The sequence below is a fragment of the Echiichthys vipera genome, assembly GCF_963691815.1.
Source record: "Echiichthys vipera genome assembly, chromosome: 12".
In the NCBI taxonomy this organism is placed as follows: Eukaryota; Metazoa; Chordata; class Actinopteri; order Perciformes; family Trachinidae; genus Echiichthys; species Echiichthys vipera.
In genome coordinates, this window is record NC_139837.1 from 7,507,605 (window position 1) to 7,529,865 (window position 22,261).

A 22,261-nucleotide genomic window follows, 5' to 3' on the forward strand; every position below is an offset into this window, starting at 1 on the left:
CAGGGAGAGGATTTGAGAAGAGCCTTCCAGTCAGAGTTCAGGGCAAATATGGACAATTTGTTACGTCACTTCAAACCGGAAGTAAGCGGCAGAAAACTTTATTAGCAAACGCAGAGCAGCGGGTCTGTCACTGGTCTGTCATCATGTAAGTTCACAGTTCACGTACTTTTTAACATTACCGCTGTTTTGTGACACGTTGAGTCAATTGTACCGTCAGTGAGTTAACGTTAATTAACGGCTAACGGTCACGTATCAGCTCACGTTAACAGTAAACCCTTAATTGTTACGTTAGTAGCACGTTAACCACTAAAAGTTGACTCCAGGTAAAGAACCGTATTTGTTTTTATTCTGCATTATTCAATATGGGTACATCGTAACCAGACTACTTGTGGGGCATTAGAGCTGGATGACTAATGTAGTCAAGGTCAGCCAGGCTTGTTTTGTCTCCTATTCTGATATAAACATGCGGTTTACGTCACATATCGATGTATATATGTTGTATATAGATTTGCTAATCGATCTAGGGTTGTTTAAATAGTTCTGTGATGCGTGCAGTGTTGGAGAATAACGTATAATGCTGCGTCTCCTGAATATACACTAGCAGCTGTTTCCTGTGCATCTGTTTCATGTGTTGCAGCTCACCTGTGCATCTGTTTCATGTGTTGCAACTCACCTGTGCATCGGTGTCCTGTGTTGCAACTCACCAGTGCATCTGTTTCGTGTGTTGCAACTCACCTGTGCATCTGTTTCATGTGTTGCAACTCACCTGTGCATCTGTTTCATGTGTTGCAACTCACCTGTGCATCTGTTTCATGTGTTGCAACTCACCTGTGCATCTGTTTCATGTGTTGCAACTCACCTGTGCGTCTGTGTCCTGTGTTGCAGCTCACCTGTGCAGCTGTTTCCTGTGTTGCAGCTCACCTGTGCATCTGTTTCATGTGTTGCAACTCACCTGTGCATCTGTTTCATGTGTTGCAACTCACCTGTGCATCTGTTTCATGTATTGCAGCTCACCTGTGCATCTGTTTTCTGTGTTGTTGCTCACCTGTGCATTTATTTCCTATGTTGCAGCTCACCTGTGCATCTATTTCCTATGTTGCAGCTCACCTGTGCATCTATTTCCTATGTTGCAACTCACCTGTGCATCTATTTCCTATGTTGCAGCTCACCTGTGCATCTATTTCCTGTGTTGCAGCTCACTTGTGCATCTATTTCCTATGTTGCAGCTCACCTGTGCATCTATTTCCTATGTTGCAGCTCACCTGTGCATCTATTTCCTATGTTGCAGCTCACCTGTGCATCTATTTCCTATGTTGCAGCTCACCTGTGCATCTCTTTCCTATGTTGCAACTCACCTGTGCATCTGTTTCATGTATTGCAGCTCACCTGTGCATCTGTTTTCTGTGTTGTTGCTCACCTGTGCATTTATTTCCTATGTTGCAGCTCACCTGTGCATCTATTTCCTATGTTGCAGCTCACCTGTGCATCTATTTCCTATGTTGCAACTCACCTGTGCATCTATTTCCTATGTTGCAGCTCACCTGTGCATCTATTTCCTGTGTTGCAGCTCACTTGTGCATCTATTTCCTATGTTGCAGCTCACCTGTGCATCTATTTCCTATGTTGCAGCTCACCTGTGCATCTATTTCCTATGTTGCAGCTCACCTGTGCATCTCTTTCCTATGTTGCAACTCACCTGTGCATCTATTTCCTGTGTTGCAGCTCACCTGTGCATCTATTTCCTGTGTTGCAGCTCACCTGTGCATCTATTTCCTGTGTTGCAGCTCACCTGTGCATCTATTTCCTGTGTTGTAGCTCACCTGTGCATCTATTTCCTGTGTTGCAACTCACCTGTGCATCTTTTTCATGTGTTGCAGCTGTCTGTGGGAAGATGCTTCTCCGGACGTTGTGGTCCAGATTGGGAGCCCAGCGGCCTGTGGAGATGAAACCAGTCTGCGTCTGTGCCTCGGTCTGTCTCTCCCAGTCTGTCCAATCACACAGATATGAATCCAGACCCAGGACCCACTCACACCGGTCGGCCCCGTGGATCTTTTCAAGGACCTATCACTTAAACGCTCCTCACCAACAGCAGAAGTATACAAGACATGATCTGCCCGCTTTAGGTGGATTTAAAAGTCTTAGCAGCACTTTATTAACTGAGCCTGGGACATTGACTAAATGTGGAAGTGCACAGAAGCGTTTTTATCCAGCCAACCTTGTGAAGTCGGTACTAAAACCAAGTTTAAATCCAGCAACGGTGCCTGCAAAGAAAGTTCCCAAAGGACCAAGAACAAAACAACCCTCCAGAGCCAACCAGCCCCCCCAGAATGCGGACGAGGTGATTCAGCCGGTCGTCTGTCGAATGACTAATCTTTTTAAGTGTTGATACATGTCGTGTTTTTGTTGTCGTGTTAACACAACCCTGTGTTTTTCTGTAGGATATGATGCAATGTATCGCCTTTGCAACAGCGGATCAGTATCATCTGCCAACACTTTGCCACGACTTGATAAGCCACGGCTTCCACGAGATAGATTTACCCAGAGGTGTGATTCAAAATTATTCCTAGACAACTTTCCAGGGAATGAAATGTAATACATGCTGCCTGAAACAATTCATTTATAAAATCGTGTTTTCATTTCAGATGCCTCAAATGTGCTGGTGATAAAAACAGACATGGCTGCAAAACCAGATGATGACGCTGTAATGTTTTTTTTCAGGTAGTGCTTTGATTAGGCTTTGTCTTAAATGTAAATTATCAATTGCTAACGAGGTCGCGGGTACAAGCGGCCGAAATGGGTTTTCTCATGAGGGTGGCTGGAGTCTCCTTTAGAGATAGGGTGAGAAGTTCAGCATCCGTGAGGAACTCTGAGTAGAGCCGCTGCTCCTTTGCGTTGAAAGGAGTCAGTTGAGGTGGTTCGGGCATCTGGTAAGGATGAACCCTGGGCGCCTCCCTAGGGAGGTGTTCCAGGCACGTCCACCTGGGAGGAGGCCTCGGGGAAGACCCAGGACCAGGTGGAGAGATTAGATCTCCACACTGGCCTGGGAACGCCTCGGGATCCCCCAGTTAGAGCTGGTTAATGTGGGAAAGGGAAGCTTGGGGTCCCCTGCTAAAGCTGCTGCCCCCGTGACCCGACCCCGGATAAGCGGATGAAGATGAGATGAGATGAGATAAATTATTTAAAAGGATTACTGAATGTAAGTTGCTTTACATTGGTTATAGGCTCAGTATAGAGCCCCAATACCACTTCAGTTCTGAGAGAAATTTCCTTTTTTTTAACTTTGAATTTTGCTTTTACCAAATATTTCCTGATCTAAATCAGTTTTTAAGTTTATAAAGGGTTTTTTATAGAGGCAAAGTTCTTGTTCATTTACTGATAGTTTGTGTTGTTTAATATGTTTATTGAAAGAATCTGGAGTTGGTGTTTTGTTTAAAAGATACCCAACCACAGGGTTTTGGTAACTATTTATATATATTTTTGTCAAATCATTGACTGACTCTATGTTGTATTTCAGGGAAGGCTCAGTAGTTTTCTGGAATGTTGAAGAGAAAACGGTAAACTATAGATTTTTTTTATAAAGTATAATATTTCATTTATTGTAATTCTTGTTTGCTTCTCTACTGTAGCAAACGTCTTAGACGATGTATTGTTTTTTCATCTCTACAGATGAAAAGGGTGATGAGACTGTTGGAACATCATGAGATCCAGCCCTATGAAGTGGCGTTAGTCCACTGGGAAAATGAGGAGATTAGCTATACTGTTGGAGAGTAAGTTGATCGTTACTCCTGTTGCTTCCGTTTATTTGTATTTTCAGACTTCCTGTAGCTTTTGTCAAATTTAAATCTTTCTCTTCAGGGGAAACGCAAAGCTTGAGCGCGGCAACTTTATTCTGAGTGACAAGCTGGATCAACTCGAAGCTGTTCTTGAGAAATTTGCCTTCTCAAATGCACTATGTTTGTCTGGTGAGAACCTGCACTTCAGCTATACATCACAAGCATTCGTGTTATTATGTGTTGGTTTTTTACTCCGCCTCTCTGAGTGTAACCTCTGCTCTCTGTTTCAGTGAAATTGGCAATATGGGAGGTGTCTTTAGACAGCTTTGTAGAGTCAATTCAATCAATACCAGAGGTACAGTAGACACATAACAGGAGGTAGCAAGAAATTCTGAATAATTTATTATATGTAATGGTTACTTGTTTTTGCGTAAGGTAGATCAAGCATAAGTGTTCCCCTTAATGTTGTTCTAATCTATTTTAACCCCCTCAGATGCTGAAGTCTGGCAAAAGAGTAAAGTTGTCGTCTGCAGAGGTTATGAAGAAGATCGGTGAGCTTTTCACGCTAAGGTAATTTCATTTTTCTCTAAACAGCAGTTCATCCAGAAGGAACATAACTTTTTATTTACAGCCAGCCAAAAGCCAAGTGTTTCAACTGAGACTAGTTGAAACCATGTATTTAAGTGGCAATTAAACACATGGTTGTCGATACATTTCTGTTACTCATAACCTGTCAAACACAATCTGAATTGACAAAAACGCAATAAACTTTGAGGTTCACAGTTGAAACACCTGGCTTAGTAAAAAGAAAGACATCTATTGACAACCTTGTATTTAGTTACCACTTAAATGCTTACTAATATGTGTATTATTATTACAGCTCAAGCTTTAAGCAATTCTACCAGTTTATTGCAATTCAAAGAACTATTGAAGGTCTGATGTGTTTTTTAAACTCCAGGATGACCGACAGTTTAAAGCCTTTGTATTGATGTCCTCCTCTGACAGACACTGTATAAACCTGAGGTCTGACCTGCTACTCACGCCTGATTTCTACTGGGACCGAGAAAACCTGGAAAAACTTTATGACAAGACGTGCCAGTTCCTCAGCATCAACCGCAGAGTCAATGTAAACAAAGCTGCTACAAAAAAAATCATGTGGCACTATAGACCAATTCTGACACTTGTGGTTAGGGGCACGTGACATGTTTTTGATCTAAGATGGAAACATTTTCTGTGTGTTTAGGTTGTAAACGAGAAGCTGGAACATTGTACACAGTTGACAGATCTGATGAGGAGCCACCTGAGTGAGAAGCACAGCTTGAGGTTGGAGTGGATGATTGTCATCCTCATTACTATTGAGGTAAGGAGGTAAACAAGATCCTTTCACATAAAGGTTAACCTGACTAGGGGTTAAGTCTGACCCTTAGGGCGCACTCACACTGTCCTTCCGCACAGAGCCCCGGGCTTTAGGGTACTTGTCCCCCCTCCCTCTCCCCCCGCGCCCCAGGCCCGTTTGTACTCACACTACCTGGGCCTCACGCAAATGCTTCTTGCTGTCCATACGTCATCACGCCGTAACACGTCACACGCATTGATTGACATCATCGCGATGCGTCGCTTTGTTTACAAATCTTTCCATAGACCTCTGAGTTTTTGTGCGTCTTGTCGACTGTTTTTGACAGCAAGACCAAATCTGCAGTAAACACTCCACCTCCGCATCACACCAACGTGAACCTTTCGCCGCCATTGTTGTTGTTGTTAAATGTCGGCGCATGGTCCGTCCTTCTATTTTCTATGTCCGAACAGGCGCACATAAATTACGTCAGAACCGTCGTAGGCCTCGTGCTCGTACATGTGCGCATGCTCGTGCTCATACATGTGCAAACGCGCTCTACAAAAGCCCACCTCTCTCAGACGGGCCATCGACGGCCAGCTGGCTGCAGTTATGCGCGGAGCGGTTGCACTCACACTGGTCAAACGCACTAGGCTTGACCCGAAAAAACCTGTTTCGGCCCGGTGCGGAAGGACAGTGTGAGTGGGCCCTTAATATGAAAGAGGTTTAAGTTCTTTCTCTTACTTCGTTCGGAGCAGATATCCAAGCTAGCCTAGATAAGCTGAGGGAGCTTACAAAGATTCTTCACGGGAAGAAAGTGAGAATGATTTAGGGTCCGGTCATCTGTGGTAGTATGAGGGGCCGTGACCCCTGCACAGTTTGACCTGTCTGACAGACGTTGTGTCGTTGGAGCTTCCATAGTTGGTCACGCCAAGGCGATTCCCATAGTGTAACACCTCTCTCTGTTATCAAAGAACCAAGGTTACGTTAAGTAACCCAAAGTTTCATCACATCAAACCTAGCATCTACTGCCTGCAAACAATCTTCCACTTTTGACTAGTCTACTCGAATATTTAATTTATGATGAGATATAATATAATTAATTAACCTTATTTGATCATTCTTAGTTTTAACCAGATTTGTTTGATTTTATTATTATGTGTTTCCTCTTCAGTGCATACAGTCGTTTGAAGTAAGATGTTACATTGCTTGTTTTTCTCGTAGGTGATGTTTGAACTTATGAAAATGATCTTCTAAACCGCTCCATCAATGCACAAATCTATAAAGACACTGGGAGTTACAACTGAAGAACGCTGCGGTCTACAAAGGTACTTAGTCAGTGATGTGTGGCAGCTGAAATCCTGAAGCAGATCTGAGTATTTTTGAATGTCTTACTGTTCCTGTTGCAAAGTAAATACATTTCAACAACACACAATTTTTTTATTATCATTTCTTTGCTGATTTTCTAAAGATTATAACTGAAGGGTCAGAGGAACCTTTTAACGTTTGGGATCAGCCGACCACAGTAATGTTTTTTATGAGTTTGGTTAACTGAATTTATGTGTTAAACAATGTTCATTTTATTTCGACATCATGTGCAAACGACTGTTTTTTAAAGGAAAGCAGAGACCCAAAGGAAACGTGACATTATTGTGACCAAAAAAAAGGAAAACGGGGTGTGATAATGTATTCAAATCCATCAAGTTCAAGAACTCAAACTGTGGGTGACGTGTTATTAAATATGCAATAAAGTGTTTTAAATGTTTAAATGCCAGTTATTCTTCGGTGTTTGCTTGTAAAACAAAGAAATATTGAGTAATCAGTAGATTAAGTAGAATTTTTCAAAGCTAATTTCTAATCAGAAGTTTCAATATGAAAGAAGAATTTGAGAAACAACAAGCATTTGAAATATACAGGTATGAATTTATTCAAATAAAATAATATATTATTCATAAAACACTGGTAAATATACATGTAAATATATAAACATATAACTCAGCTTTATGTTTTGCGTTTAGTTTACATCACAGATCGGCAAGAATTTTCCATAAAAGTCAGTGTATGTGAGGGGAAAGAGAGGACACAGCTTGTTATTATTACCTTAAGCTCATTGAGGATTACACACAAACACACGGGTAAGAGAACAGGACGGGTAAAGCTGCCATCATTGTTTAAGGCTTTGCTGATAATAATTAAATCAATGATGAATATGTGTGTAAGGGTTCATTTAAATTCAAATAAAAAACAGCGTAAATTATAAAAAGATGTGCCTTGATCTCATCATGCACTTAAAACTTGTCATTGAATTCTTGTAGATTCAAAGTAAGCACATTTCTGCCTGTTTGAGCATGAAGACGTTATGTACAAGTTAATATACAGTAGTATGCTCTGGTCTACCTATTGTTTTTACCTGCATAGATCCCATGGGAACACGTACTATTGAAGTGAAATGATGAAACAAAAAGTGAAAGACAACACTTCATGAAAACAGATGATACATAGTAAAGGCTGTGAAATACTTACATATACTAATAGCATCCTTGTGTGTAAAGAGAAATGAACATTTGCTCTGTGCCTGTCACATACATTATGAATCTTTTTTTTTAAATACTTAAACAAATGTATTTGAAGCATAAAACTGTCAACAAAAAAATCAACAAAGAGTCTTTTATACATACACATTAATCTTAAAAAGATCAGGATAGATCTTTGCAAAAACATGACTTGTAATTGAAAATACCTGACATGATTAGTAATAGAAATTGCACTATAGTAACTTGTTAGATTTGTTGAAAAATACCATTGCGTAATGGATGTAGTTACATTTCAAACCTCTACTGCGTGCCCCCTGAGCCAAGCCAGCACGTTTCCAGTTGATACTTCTCTTGCCAGATCTATCGAACTGATCACAGACTTTATAATATTAATGAAAGATCTTACAAATAAAGGAACAAGTTTCACTAGTGAATATTGGTTTACGTTTGGTTCAATATAATATCGGATAAAAGCAAACTTCCATCTTCTGTAGTGTTCTTCTTCCCCATTTCTTAAAGTGTAAGTCCAGCGTTAATGGACCCCGTGGTCTTTTTCGGCATTAATAAAAAAATAAAAGCCATTGAGACGGTTTTTTTTGTTGATCAACTATTAACAGAGAAATCCTAGGGAGACGCGACAAGACATGGCTGAAACTGATAACTGTAGCTTGGGGCGATGCGGTAAACTAATCCAAAGCGGCTCAACAACGTCGTTAGCGAACCCGGAGTTCAGTAAAAAGACTGTTTTACTAGGCTACAAGCCTTAGCAGCCGGCTACGTCCATATTGAGAGGCAACCCAAACAAGTTGAATACTGAATGCACTGGAGTTCAGTTCAGGAAAGTATCGAAGTGAACTTCCATGCATCCGTTAATCAACTTGTATGGACTGCCTCTCAATATGAACAGAGCCGGCTGCTAAGGCTTGTAGCCTTGTAAAAGAGTCTTTTTTAATATGTAAGGGCTCGTATCATGCTACCACAGAGGTTTGGTGCTATTTTGAGCAAAATTAGTGGTTAAAAAAGAAGCTAAACAGTGTTAGCCATGCCTGGCTGTAGTGTCTCTCTGGGATTTCTCTGTTAACTGTCTCGATGGCTCATTTGATGCATATTCATGCTGAAAAAGACCATGGGGTTCATTTATGTCAGCCTTACACTTAAATGGCTTCTTGAGAACTTTCTTGAGTGACTTCCTTCTTGATTGTCCAACCTTGGAAAGAGAAAAATGTGATATGATATTAGTTCATCTGGGTGTTCCTGTAACTGTGATGTGTGATTTCAGTGTAAGAACAAGTTGATAAATGGGTCAAATCTAGACTAAAACAAGAGCAAAGGGAGAGACTCACCGGTTAGTGACACTGAAGTTGAGTGAAATAAATTTCACTCCATCATGGCGACGCTTGCACTTTCTGGATTCTCAAGTGCAATGGCAAAATCTTCACCTTCACTATCATTTTCACACGTTTCTTCTGTTTTGTGCATTTCCTCTTGACTTTCTTCTTCCTCAGTCTTGGATTTAGGAGCCATTTCGACCTCATGTTGAAGTCCTGCCTTTTCCACTTGTTCCTTTGTTTCCGCTTTCGTGCAAATGTCTTCCTCCGCATCCATCCATACATCCTGTTCAATTTTCTCCTCTTTTTGTTCAACAGACTCATTTGCTTTTGTTTCTTGGACCCATGCTTCAGAGAGTACTGGCTGACTCGGCAACACTTCTCTTTTCTCTGTTGGCCTTTCTGGTTGTATTGCTTCTGTTGCTTGGACACTGAATGTTACTCCCTCTGTTGATTCGATTTGTTCTACTGTTTTCATCGCTTGGATGCCAATATCCAGCACTACAGGTGAAGTCGTGATTGCAGGTCTTTCTGTTGAATCTAAGTTTGTCACTGTTTCTGTGATATCTGTTGCCTGAACAGCGACCTCCTTTATCTCTGCCTGTTTCAGGCTCTCAGCTCTTTGTGTTGGATTTATTGGTCTTGCAGATTCTGTCTCTTCACTCTTTTTCACAGGTTCATTCCTCTCAATCGTAGGCAGTGGCGAAGCTGCCTTTGCTTGCCCGAACTGTATATTAAGTTTGAATTCAAAAGAAAGACTTGAAGGGGGCTCCACATTACCTATTGATGAGATTATTCCAGTATTTTGAGGGACAACTAATTCAGTGTTACTAGGTGTTATAATCGGACTTTGGACAGTGTGTGTGATGGATGCGACTTCATTTAATTTTTTCACATCCAATTCCTCTGCTGATGGTTTGACATCTTCTGCTACAGTATCTGCTATAGCTTTAGTTTCTTTCAAATCCTCTGGAATAGCAGGTGTTTGAGTGAGATCCTCAGACATTTGCTGTTCAGTTGCAGAGACAACACTGATGGCAGCAATTGCTTCATCTAGTCCGACCTCGAATGATGCGTTATTATCCCCCGTCACTTTTTGATCCTTCACTTCATTTTTTTCACTTTCAGCCATCTCACTTACTTGGGTCAGAGAATCTGGCTGTTTTATAACTTCTTGTTCCAAGTTGATAACCATTGATTCAGGTACTGCTTCAGGTAGGTTCTCCTTTATATGGTGAATAATTTCTTGAATGGTCACTTTGTTTTCCTCTTCGGTCTCTGGACTTGCCGAGAGATTGTCTACCTTCTTAGGTGTTTCATGAAAAACATCTATGACTTCAGTGGTCTCTGTTACCCCTACTTCTAGCACTGTGTCAACTTCCTCTTTTAGCACTAGCTTACTTGTCACACTATCTATCAAGGGTTCAGTAATGGCTGATGTTTTCTCTATCAAAACATCACTAATCGTAGCTGAGACATCTTTGAGATAACATGTGACTACTTGTGCCACTATGCAATGTTCAACTGTAGCAATCTCAGTGCCTTGAAGTTCACTTTCTTTTTCTCCCTCCACGCTGACTTGCACAGCACTGCAATGCACTTCATGTATGGGTTCATCTGTAACTGCAGCATTGTCTAAACAAGGGGCTGTGGTTTCTTGAGTAAATACAGTATTTTCTAAGACCTGAACACTACTTTCTTCCTCATTAACACATACACAAACATATTCAGTTGTGGTAGCTTCCACTGGTGGTATTTCTTCTGTCTCTACCCTAATTTCAGTTTCCTGTTTGGGCTCATCTGTAATGGTTTCCACTGCTGGAATATCCTCTGATATTACTTCCTTTTCAAGTGATGGACAGTTATCCATCTCTGAATCTAATGTGGCTGCTTGTACAGCTTGTAATAACTCTGGTTCTTTAACTTGTTCCGTTTTGGGGGCATCCTCTGATAGTATTTCTTCTGGTTCCACCCTCACTTCAGTATCCTGTTTGGGCTCATCTGCAACTGTTTGCACTGCTGGAATATCCTCTGTTATTACTTCCTTTTCAAGTGCTAGACAGTTATCTACCTCTGAATCTAATGTGGCTACTTGTACAGCTTGTGATACTTCTGGTTCTTGAACATATTCCGTTTTGGCAACTTCTACTGGTTGTTTTTCTTCTGGCTCCATCCTCACTTCAGTTTCCTGTTTGGGCTCATCTGCAACTTTTTGCACTGCTGGAATATCCTCTGATATTACTTCCTTTTCATGTGATAGAAGACCACCCTTCTCTGAATCTAATGTGGCTGCTTGTACAGATGGTAATAACTCTGGTTCTTGAACATGTTCTGTTTTGGGAGTGTCCTCTGGTAGTATTTCTTCTGGTTCCACCCTCACTTCAGATTCCTGTTTGGGCTCATCTGCAGCTTTTTGCACTGCTGGAATATCCTCTGATATTACTTCCTTTTCATGTGATAGAAGACCACCCTTCTCTGAATCTAATGTGGCTGCTTGTACAAATGGTAATAACTCTGGTTCTTGAACATGTTCTGTTTTGGGAGTGTCCTCTGATAGTATTTCTTCTGGTTCCACCCTCACTTCAGTTTCCTGTTTGGGCTCATCTTCAACTGTTTGCGCTGCTTGAATATGCTCTGATAATACTTCCTTTTCAAGTGATAGACAGTTATCCACCTCTGACTCCAATTTGGCTTCTTGTACAGCTTGTGATACTTCTGGTTCTTTAACTTGTTCCGTTTTGGTAGCATTCTCTGGTAGTATTTCTTCTGGCTCCTCCCTCACTTCGGTTTCCTGTTTGGGCTCATCTGCAACTGTTTCCACTCCTTGAATATCCTCTGATAATACTTCCTTTTCATGTGATAGAAGACCACCCTTCTCTGAATCTAATGTCGGTTCTTTTACAGCTTGTAATAACTTTGGTTCTTGAACATGTTCTGTTTTGTCAGCATCCACTTGTTCATCAGTCAGAAGTATTGCTTCCTCTTTAATTTCATCTGTAACAGAATCTTCTGATATTACCTCTTTTTCAAGCGATTGACCACTTCCCTCCTCTTGATCGAACGTGGGTGCTTGGACAGCTTCTGACACTTCTTCTACATGTAGTTCTTGAAAATGTTCAGTTTTGGAAGCATCCTCTGTCTCAAGTTTCTCGTTAGTGAGAGGTATTGTTTCCTCTTTAGGTTCACCTGTTTCTATTGCTGCTTCTGGAACATTAACTGATATGACCTCTTTTTCAAGTGATTGGCCACTTCCCTCCTCTTGATCTAACGTGGGTGCTTGGACAGCTTCTGATACTTCTTCTAGTTCTTGAACCTGTTCAGTTTTGGAAGCATCCTCTGGTTTAGGTCTCTCTTCAGTGAGAGGTATTGTTTCCTCTTTAGGTTCACCTAGAACTGTTCCTACTTCTGAAACATTATCTAATATTACCTCCTTTTCAAGTGATTGGCCACTTCCCTCCTCTTGATCTAACGTGGGTGCTTGGACAGCTTCTGATACTTCTTCTAGTACTTGAACATGTTCAGTTTTGGAAGCATCCTCTGGCTCAAGTTTCTCTTCAGTGAGAGGTATTGTTTCCTCTTTAGGTTCATCTGTAACTGTTTGTACTTCTGGAGAGTCTTCTGATATGACCTCTTTTTCAAGTGATTGGCCACTCCCCTCCTCTTGATCTAACGTGGGTGCTTGGACAGCTTCTGATACTTCTTCTAGTTCTTGAACATGTTCAGTTTTGGTAGCATCCTCTGGCTCAAGTTTCTCTTCAGTGAGAGGACGTGTTTCCTCTTTAGATTCACCTGTATCTGTTGCTATTTCTGAAATGTTCTCTGATATTACCTCTTTTTCAAGTGATTGACCACTTCCCTCCTCTGAATCTTGTATGAGTGCTTGGACAGCTTCTGATACTTCTTCTAGTTCTTGAACATGTTCAGTTTTGACAGCATCCGCTTTAAAGTCTTTGTTTTCTGGCTCAGCACTGATTTGAGTGAGATGCTCTTCTGTCTGTTTGGGTTTATCTGTAACCGTTTCTGCTGGTGGAATGTCCTTTGATTCAACTTTCTCTTCTCGTGACTGAACTAATGTGGAGACTTGCACAGCATCTAATGCTTCTGTTACATGTTCAGTTTCGGCAGCATCTTCCTTTTCTGGCTCTACGTTGACTTCAGTTAGAGTTTCCTCTTTGAGTTCATATGTAAGTGATTCGACTGCTGGTATGTCCTCTGATATTGCTTCCTGATTTTTATCCTCATCTTGAATTTGACCTGTGATATTGTGTATGATCTGATCTGCGTTTTCTGTCAGAGTTTGGACGTCCTCCTCTGTTGCTACATTTGCTACTGTAGCAGCCGAATCTGCCTCTTGAGCGTCGATTTTGGGGGTTTCTGTTTTTGCTTGATGTGCCTTAACTAGAGAATTTTCATCTGGGAAAATTTCAATACCTTCAGGTAATATATCTGTAAACACAACCACATTTTGCTCAGATAGGCTTTCAACCAGATCATGGCTTTCATCAATACTTTCTAATTCTTTTATACTGTCCTCTTGATGTGTAACGTTAACATCATGTACTTCATCTACAGCAATTTCAGCAGTGTCAAACTCTTCAGTAGGTATTTCAGAAACAATCTCTGTGGAAACTGAGTCATTGACTTCAGATATGTCCTCAGTTAGGGTGGTAGCTGCAAGTGCAGTAATTGCGTCCAGTTCTTGAACATTTACTCCGGTGTCAATGGCAGTTCCATCTAATCCTTTGTGTATTTCCAGGATTGTTGGCTCTTCTTTTACACATTTTTCAAGTATTTGATGTGAAACAGAAATAACTGTACTTTCCGATCTTGGGTCATCTGAATAAACTGGCACTGCCTTTGGGCTTATGGAGATGGTTTCAACAACCTGATGCAGGAGCAAATCTGTTTCAATGAAGTCATGTTCTGTTGGGACTGGTGTTGTGTTGCCAGATGTTTTTGAAGACTCTGCAGATAACTGAGAAACTGCAGAGATCATCTCAGTTTCATCTCCCAGGGTAATGTCTAAAGGCTCTGGTGCAGTAATGGCCTCAGATGTGATCTCTATCAGGTCCTCTGCCATGGTGTCATCTCTTGCTGCTTCCTCAGTGGCTGAAGCTGGAGTGGCCTCCTCTGGAATGTCACTGAGTTGTTGTCTGATCGATTCTGTAAGATCATCAAGTTCTTTATTTGTAGCCGGGGTTGTAGATGCCTGCATTTCTAAGGCATCATCATTGTCTTGGACTTTCTTTGCTTCAGTTTGCAGATTGTCACAAGGTAGGACTGGTTCAGCCATCTGATCAGGGAAGTCTTGCTGGAGTTCATAGTCTGCTTCCGTGGGTATATGACTTTCTACATCTGTCTGTGTTTGTATCTGAACCTCTTTATCAATTGTATCAAACTCAGACAACGGAACCACAGCTGGTGTCTCAGAGTCTTCATCACCTGAAGCAATTTCTTTATCAGCCTCATCTGAAGACACTTGGTCTTGCTTTTCGGTAGACTTCCTCTTTTTTCGTCCTGGCAGGAGTTTCTTTATTGAAAATGAGGACTCATCTTGAGTAACCTCACTGTCAGATACATTGTCTTTGTTTTCATCTTCATCCTTGACTTTCCTTTTCGGGGTGACAAGTCTTTTCAGGGATTTCCATGTTGACCCTCCATCACCCTCTGAAGGACTTCCTGCTTGTTTGGGGGAATAGGCTATAATTTCATCAACCTCATCAGAACTTTCTAGGACCGATTCTGTACAATGTTTAGAAACACCGCCTTGCTTGTTTATATCATTATCCATTTGAGGTGTTTCCTCCTCAGAGTCTGATGTTTTTCGGCTTTTTCTCCTTCCGGATCCACACAAAACAGATTCCCATGAGACAGAGGAGTCTTTTTGTTTTTTGCCTTCTTCTGTGCTGTGATCTGATATTTTCCCTCCTTCATTTGGCTTTTGTTCTTCTACTGAACCTGGGGTTTGTGTCTCTTCATTACTCAAAGAGGATCTCTTCATGTGCTTTTTTGGAGTCACAAGTTTTTTGAAGGAAGCCCATGCACCATCCTCCTCTGCTGAGGGTTGTACACTACCTTCTTCTTTCTGATTTTCACATGACTCGGTAGATGAAAGGAGCTGATCCGAAACATGTTCTCCAGAGTCAGACAGCTTTGCATCGCTTGATTTCCTGCTTCTTTGCTTTTTGGATAGTTTCTTTAAACTGGACCCTGACAGCAGCCTTTTTAGAGGACTTGCTTGAACTTTGTCTTTCTCTTGAGAATTCAGAATTTCAGGCTCAGTGACAATTTTGGTTGATGGATCTATGGTAGATGGGTCCATCGTCTTAGCTGATGCTGCAGACAGGATCTCCCCTCCCCTTTTAATTTCTTTATTTTCTGTCTCAACTGGAGCTACCTCAACACCTAGACTAATCTCCTCTTTGTCCTGTTGGTCTTGTACAGTTTGTTCTGTGGTTTCTTTCACCTCCTTTTCCCCCTTGTCCTCCAGTTCTTTGTCATTTGTCTCATCTTCTGCAGGCTTCTTTTTCTTCTTTAGTCCAGAAAAGATTCCAGTTGTAAAAAATCTTTTAATTGGAGATACGACTTCTACTTCTTCAGGGATAGATGGAGATGTGCAATGTGGCTCTTCTTCAGGTGTGGCATCCAGGTTTGCATCTGCCCCTACAGGTGGAGTATTTGCTGCATCTGCATTATCAGATTCTACTTCCTCTTTGGTTTCCGTCGTTTTCTCCTCTGCATTTTCCTGAATGTTATCCGATGTTACGTCCGTCAGGGTAGGACATGTTGTCGAATCATTATCATACGTCTCCTTTGCTATGTTCACATCAGTATTCTGTTCAGCATTCTCACTTGTGGTTTCTTTTGCGATATCCTCAACGCCTTCTGGTCTGTTTGGTTCTTCCTTGTTGGCCTCATCAGGCACATATGTTGCTACTTCATTTGAACCCCTCTTTACTGTCAATTTCAAACCAATGTTACTGAAAAATCTCCTAAAACTGTCATTGATATCATTCTGCTTTCCATCCAGTTCAATCTTTTCCAGAGCTGCATCTTCATTTGCAACAGCTTTATTGGGTGTTTCCTTTTCATTAATTTCAACATTTAATAGTGTTTCTTCTTCTTGATGTGGCTTTTCCGTTTCTAAAACATCTTTGTCTGGTGAAAGGATAGATTCAATGGGAAAGAAATTAAATATTAAAACACATGGATTGCAACTGTAAAAGACTGACAGAGATGAAACTATCAGCTGAAATCCAACATGTTGGGTCTGTTGAAATTATGCTGACATTGTACATCACTAAGCAGTAATAATAGTAGAGTACTCACCCACTGCAATGTCATCCTCACAATGACCATTAACTTCTGCTAATGAGCCATCTGCTTTTCCATTGATCTCAGAGATTTGCCCTTTGTTTTTGGGAGGCTGAAACAAAGCACAAAAGAAACAAAAAATGTACAATGTACCTTTGCCCTTGTGTCAAAGATTAGATTTTAGCATTCAATTGAAACATTTCCTAGTTTGTAATAGTAATTTCACAAGCACGGGTCTCACCTAAAATAATAAAATATTTTGTATACAGGGCTTAAAGTTGTTCATCTAGTTAATTGTCTGTTACTATCTATCAAAGAGGGAACTTGCTAATTCCACGGCATACTATGGAAAAAGTCAGCGTCTGCTGCCCCAGGGGCTGTCGACTCATCAGTGGAGACCGGCAGAGCAGCTCAGCTGCAGTGAGCCACTGCAGTCAGGTGCAGAGCTTTCCGTTTCTTGCCGGAGCTTCAACGGCTGGCAACGTAGGAAAAAACACTGCCACCTCAAACTGCAGTTGGAGCTTCAGCAGGATGAGAGCTCCATACCAGACAGCAGCGGCTTGCCGCTCCAATCAGAGATGACCTTCACCGTGTCGTGTGGAAGACTGTTTTCATATTCGACACAGAGGAACACACTTTCATACTACAACTACCACCAATGAAGTTACCCGAGGCAATTGCATCTGTCTGTGGCTGAAGGACCTGGAACTCACCAACTGCTTCCTGTTAACACCGTGGTGAGAACTGCCAATCTACCGACGTCATAAAGTCTACACTGTTCGGTTTCAAAAGGAGCTCTGGGAGATGATCCTCCAGAGGCACACCTGCAATTACACTTTACCGCCAAAGCAGCCGCTAGAAACAGCGTATCTCAAATCTTACAGACTACATCTTTAAGTTCAGGAACAGAGCAGTTTTATATTCATGTAATACTTAATTCAATACACTGTGCACATTTACTCCTGGACAGTTTAACAGTTAAACAACCCTAACTTGAAATCTCAAATCTGTGAGACAGATTAGTTGGGAATGTCTTGGCAGGGGAAAGAGAACAAGAACTGCGTTCCTCAGCTGTTGAGTAACACAAGTCTGGGTCATGTGGCACCTGCTAATACCTTTGTCGGACATTGATAAAGTAGATTATTTTGTGTCAAATATGTATGTATGTAACTCACATATTGAATTTTAGATAATACAACCAAATGCCAGGTCTTTGCAAAAAACATTGTCAATAAGTGTGCCTAAAAATAAAGCTTGTTTAAGTATTTTTGCATTTGTTTGGAAAAGAAAAAATCAGATTATTGTACTTATTTAACTAAAGGTAAAATGTCATTGTTTTTTTTTTAAACTTAAGTCAGTAACTTCTGTATGAAAAATGTATTTTTTTAATATTTGCTGAAATTGTCACTATATCCTGACAGCACTATGAGAAAGACGATCTGTGAAAAAGTCATGTACCTCCGGGGGGCCCAGTAGCTCACCCGGTGGGTCCTCACAGAGCGGCCCGGGTTCAACTTCATCCTGCAGCCCTTCACTGCATGTTGTCCCCTCTCACTCCCCCATTTCCTATCAAACTGCAGCTGTACTTTAAAATAAAAAAGTATATAAATACAAAAAAGTGATATACCTCTGCATCTAGCAGCTTCTCTCTCTGTCTTCTCCTAATGCCATCTGCTGGATTTCACTTTCTCATTTTACAGCCAACAGTAAAATATGTTTCTAAAAGCAGTTAATGCAAGAAATATGCAATGCAGTAAGATAATCTTGATTCATATTTGATCAGCGCTGCCTAGTTTCATAGTTTGATCCAAGTTCACAAGCAATCATTGACACTGCGTCAGAGACTCCTCAGCTTTGGTTGTTGAAGGCCGGGCACGGTGGAAACTAGCAGATGGTATAAGGAGCACACAGAAGGCTCTGGGAGCAAACAGAGGAGCAGTTTGATGCAGAGGTACATCAGCTACTTTTTATAGATCGTCTCTCTCATAATGCTGTTAAGAAATAGTGACAATTTAAGCAAATCTGGGGGGAAAAGGTGCCATGTTACCTTAATTTAAATAAGTACAAAAGTCTGACTTAATACTTGATACGCTTTATTCTTTGTCATACTTATTGGAAGTCTTGTTTGCAAAGACTCAAAGTGTAGTTGGAAAACAAAGCAATGCCTATTCACAGGCCCTGGAAAATCAGCTCACAACCAGCCGTCATCATAGTTTGGTTTGTGTTTATGTTCTTTTCTCATAACACATAAAGGGGAGTAAAAGCAGACTCCCAGGTCACTCAGAAAATTTAACTTAGGCTTAATTAATTATAATTTGATGGCTGGAGAGGTGCCAGTTCATCTCCTGGGCACCGAACCCCCAACTGCTCAGGGCGCCGGTCACTGGCAGCCCCCTCGCTCTAACATCTCTCCATTAATTGCATGTATATAGGTCCTGTCTGTCAGTTCTGTGCATGTGTGTGTATTTCGGGCATGTGTGTGTGTAACATGAATAACAATAAAAGAGTGAAAAAATTGAATTTCCCCGTTGCGGGATTAATAAAGGAATTCTTCTTCTTATTATTATTATTATTATTATAACTAACATACTTTTAAGAAGAAATGTTTACTTCAAGACCACATATAATGTACTTCTACAGTATACCAAGCTGCTTCTCTCTGTCTTCTGCTTCCAGAGCCCTCTCCATCTGCTCCTTATAACATCTGCTAGATGCCACCTCGCCTGACCTACAACAATCAGAGCCGAGGAGTCTCTGACTCAGCGTCAGTAGCAGCACTGATAAAATATGAATCATGATTCTGTTACAGCATTGCGTATTTCTGGCAAAAAGTGTTTTCAGAAACATATTTTAGTGAACTGCTTAGCTGTAAATGAGAAAGTTTGTGGCCAAGTCGAGCCAAAGCCACGACCCACCCACAAGCTGACACACTCAAATATGTTTCTGAAAACGCTTTATGCAAGAAATGCAGTAACATGATGCAGATTCAGATTTGATTAGCACTGTCTATTCCAAAAGTTTGATTGGTAGTTGTAGGTCAGGGGTCGGAGAATGTAGCAGTTGCTAGCCGTTAGCAGCAGAGAGGGAGCAGCTTGTTGCAGAGATACATGACTTTTTCACAGATCGTCTGTCTCATAGTGCTGTCAGGATATAGTGATAAGTTCAGCAAATGTGAAAAAAACCTATATTTTTCAAAGAAATTTACTGACTTAAAAACATACAAAATGAAATGATGGCTAACAGTGGCAAACTTGACCCCCTATTCCATCCTACGCATGTAATCGCCCGAGTCACAAAGATTAAAGGTGCCATTAAACCAACACAATCTCATGACTGTCATAAGACATTAGTCGCTATTTTCACTCTCACACTACAGTGCTGTCTAATTGACTTCCTGCTCTGCATGACCCAGTGATCATGTTGTACACAAGTAATCGATGTTGCCTTCAGCTGAGTGCAGCAACAGGGAAATTTCATCTTTCCCATGGGCTTTACTCAGGTTCCTCTAAGACTGAAAGGTCATTAGTCCTCCACACTTTCCTTCCATCTATTGTAAACGCAAACCTTTGCTGCATCGCTGAAACAATCAAAACAGGGTCTTCTGAAGGGCACCAAGCTCGCATCTTCATATTTCTTCGCCTCAAACTACAAAAGAAAGAGTCAATAACCGAGGGGGTGTTTACACTTCCTAATATTTGAAACAAATAAGACACTTAGCACAACCTTTCAACAACATCTACTCGGATTAAATTGGTATTAATTACTAGTACGCATCTGACCAGGCTGGGACTGATGAAGCCTCTTGGATGAGAGGTGAAACGTCTTCCTAGACAAATAACCAAGTCCAGTTGCTTTTGACTGAAATTGCTTTGAGGATAACGATGACCAGGACAAATGAGAACATTCACAGGCTTATTAATGACTTAATTCTGCACCTGAATAAAGTGAGCTTAATGTGCTCAATGCCATTCATTTTAATGGAATAAGGACTTTTTTTTCTTGGGGCTGATGTGTTGGCAGGCAGCACCTGCACTGTCCTGACAACAACAAATTCCAGCCTCAGCATTTTTTTTGACCCACCATAACCACTGACTGGTTAGGAAAATACAAAAGGCATTGCACAAAATACTGTGTGGCTGCAGTTTGCAAATCCTTAATGCACAGATAAGGAGGGAAATCAATATTGATAAGTTTGTCTGTAAAGGGGATAGGAGTTATCTGCAGTATGTCAACAATCTGTAGCTGTGGGGGGGAAAAAGCTGATACCTCGTCTCCAATATTCTTCTCAGTCTGAGCATCATCCACTTTTCCGCTCTGCTCCTCAGCCGCTGCATCCTTGTTGCCCTCCCGTTGCGCAGACTGAGCGTCTCCCATGATCGGAACTGCAGCGCGTCACTGTCCGGAATGAGCCGCACAAGTGATGGAAATATCCCAAATGTGCACCGATGAAAGCGGCCCGGTAGCTCCGTGACAGATGCTCAGCTCTCAAATTCTGCAGCCTAAATGTCCTGGAAGTCTTTTTATTAGCCGAACACCTCCCTGCAGGATCACATGAAGCCTATGAGCTGAGTCTGGACCGGCCTGGCCCGGCCCAGCACAGCACAGCACGCCTCCCGCTGCATCAAAAAAAAAAAAAAAACCCTGCAGATGAACAACACGTCCGTGACTGGAGCAAATGTCCGAGTGTGATCTTGTGTCACGTTGTGCATGTTCACCTCAGCGTACAAATATGCTTGAAGTTACAACACTGGGAAGCATGATAAAGATTAAAACATATATTTTTATTGGAAATAAATAAATACAGCTGCATCAGATGAGATGCTTCCAAGACCTAAAGGGGGCTAGACTGCAAAACTATTTGTTGTTGTGTGTTTTTTATTGTTTATTATTTTTGACCACTTGTTTTCAGAAGAGAGAGTCATTTACATAAAATGAGTCAAACTGTCTAAGCAGTTGTGCTGCTACATTAACGTGGATGGTACAGTTTCCTGACTGGGACAATTGCATCCATGATTCCCAGTTTCTGTATTTAAAAAAAAAAAAAAAACACACTGCATCATGACGAAACATTAAAGACAGCTTCTTGAGCACAGCTCAAGTTAACCTCTTATTGTTATTTAGTTGTTTTTCTGGGACAGCATCTAAAACCTCCAGGTCACTGTAGCTGGAACTTGATGTTTTTTCGGGAGAAGTTGGAGCTTCACATTTAGTCTGACTAATGAGCCAGCTAATTTCATCATAATGTCCGTCATATCGGCTCATGACAGGGAGAACTTGCTGTTGATGCTGCCTGATCTTGGTTGGTCTCATGGGAACAAGTCACCACCTCTGAGACTAATGTGCTTATGTAACTGCAGCTGGGACGTGGTTGTCCTCACTGTTAACAAGGTGCTTAGTTGTCCAGTATTTGGACCCTGCTGGTCGACAGCACATCATCCCAATGTAAGGAGCAGTGTGATATTCACTGGTTGTTAAAGAGCACTTTATAAAGGGCACCTTATTAAAAGATGGTGCCTAAATCCCTCTATTAAATCTGGGTAGTGTTGTTTAAAATAGTTCAAGAGCTGTTGTGTTTGGACAATAAATAGCAGTACATCTGTAAAGCACCGTTCTTTAATTATCTGTGAAAATGAAGAAGGCACATTTCTGTAATGATCCTGCATAAGGAACAGAACGTAATGGATATTTAAGGATTTATATTTACAGGTCAATTTAGTTTGCTATTTAATTTTAATTTTGAAAATGTAGTTGATTTGGATTCAATTTGAATCATCAGCGGGTTATTATCATGGTGTATCATCACAATATCATTCTGAAATGATCGACTTTTACAATGTAGCTCCACGTAATTTGGAGATTAAATTTAGAAATGTTGGCAGAATATAATGAGCGGGGCACGATAACACATTAAATAGTCTGATATGTTGTCCTAACTCCAAGACTTTCAACTGGGGCTATAAGACGGGTCGACTTCAGACT

The 22,261-nt window shown here is 41.1% G+C and overlaps 2 protein-coding genes across 2 annotated transcripts; one reads left to right on the forward strand and one right to left on the reverse strand.

Annotated features, from left to right (window-relative positions):
• The first annotated feature begins 86 nt into the window (after nucleotides 1-86).
• On the forward strand, nucleotides 87-6,823 carry rmnd1 (required for meiotic nuclear division 1 homolog). Its single transcript, XM_083923637.1, has 12 exons — nucleotides 87-145; nucleotides 1,878-2,338; nucleotides 2,439-2,544; nucleotides 2,643-2,718; nucleotides 3,515-3,554; nucleotides 3,667-3,767; nucleotides 3,856-3,962; nucleotides 4,064-4,128; nucleotides 4,267-4,343; nucleotides 4,779-4,899; nucleotides 5,017-5,133; nucleotides 6,331-6,823. The coding sequence occupies exons 2-12, from the start codon at nucleotides 1,892-1,894 to the stop codon at nucleotides 6,361-6,363; spliced, it is 1,290 nt and encodes a 429-aa protein (XP_083779763.1). The 5' UTR covers nucleotides 87-145; nucleotides 1,878-1,891; the 3' UTR covers nucleotides 6,364-6,823.
• Nucleotides 6,824-11,866: 5,043 nt separating this feature from the next.
• On the reverse strand, nucleotides 11,867-20,656 carry akap12a (A kinase (PRKA) anchor protein 12a; the record flags this gene model as incomplete). The annotated part of the gene is made up of 4 exons (XM_083924542.1): nucleotides 11,867-11,902; nucleotides 11,988-16,185; nucleotides 16,294-16,394; nucleotides 20,549-20,656. 4 exons carry the CDS (start codon nucleotides 20,654-20,656, stop codon nucleotides 11,867-11,869), a joined length of 4,443 nt encoding a protein of 1,480 aa, XP_083780668.1.
• Between the last annotated feature and the right edge of the window lie 1,605 nt (nucleotides 20,657-22,261).

What these genes read in the sequence shown, in the direction of transcription:
- rmnd1 (XM_083923637.1), top strand. Translation starts at nt 1,892, where the DNA reads ATGCTTCTCCGGACGTTGTGGTCCAGATTGGGAGCCCAGCGGCCTGTG. An exon ending in GCTGTAATGTTTTTTTTCAG is followed by an intron (nt 2,719 to 3,514) that starts GTAGTGCTTTGA and finishes GTTGTATTTCAG; the next exon opens with GGAAGGCTCAGTAGTTTTCT. An exon ending in GCATCAACCGCAGAGTCAAT is followed by an intron (nt 4,900 to 5,016) that starts GTAAACAAAGCT and finishes CTGTGTGTTTAG; the next exon opens with GTTGTAAACGAGAAGCTGGA.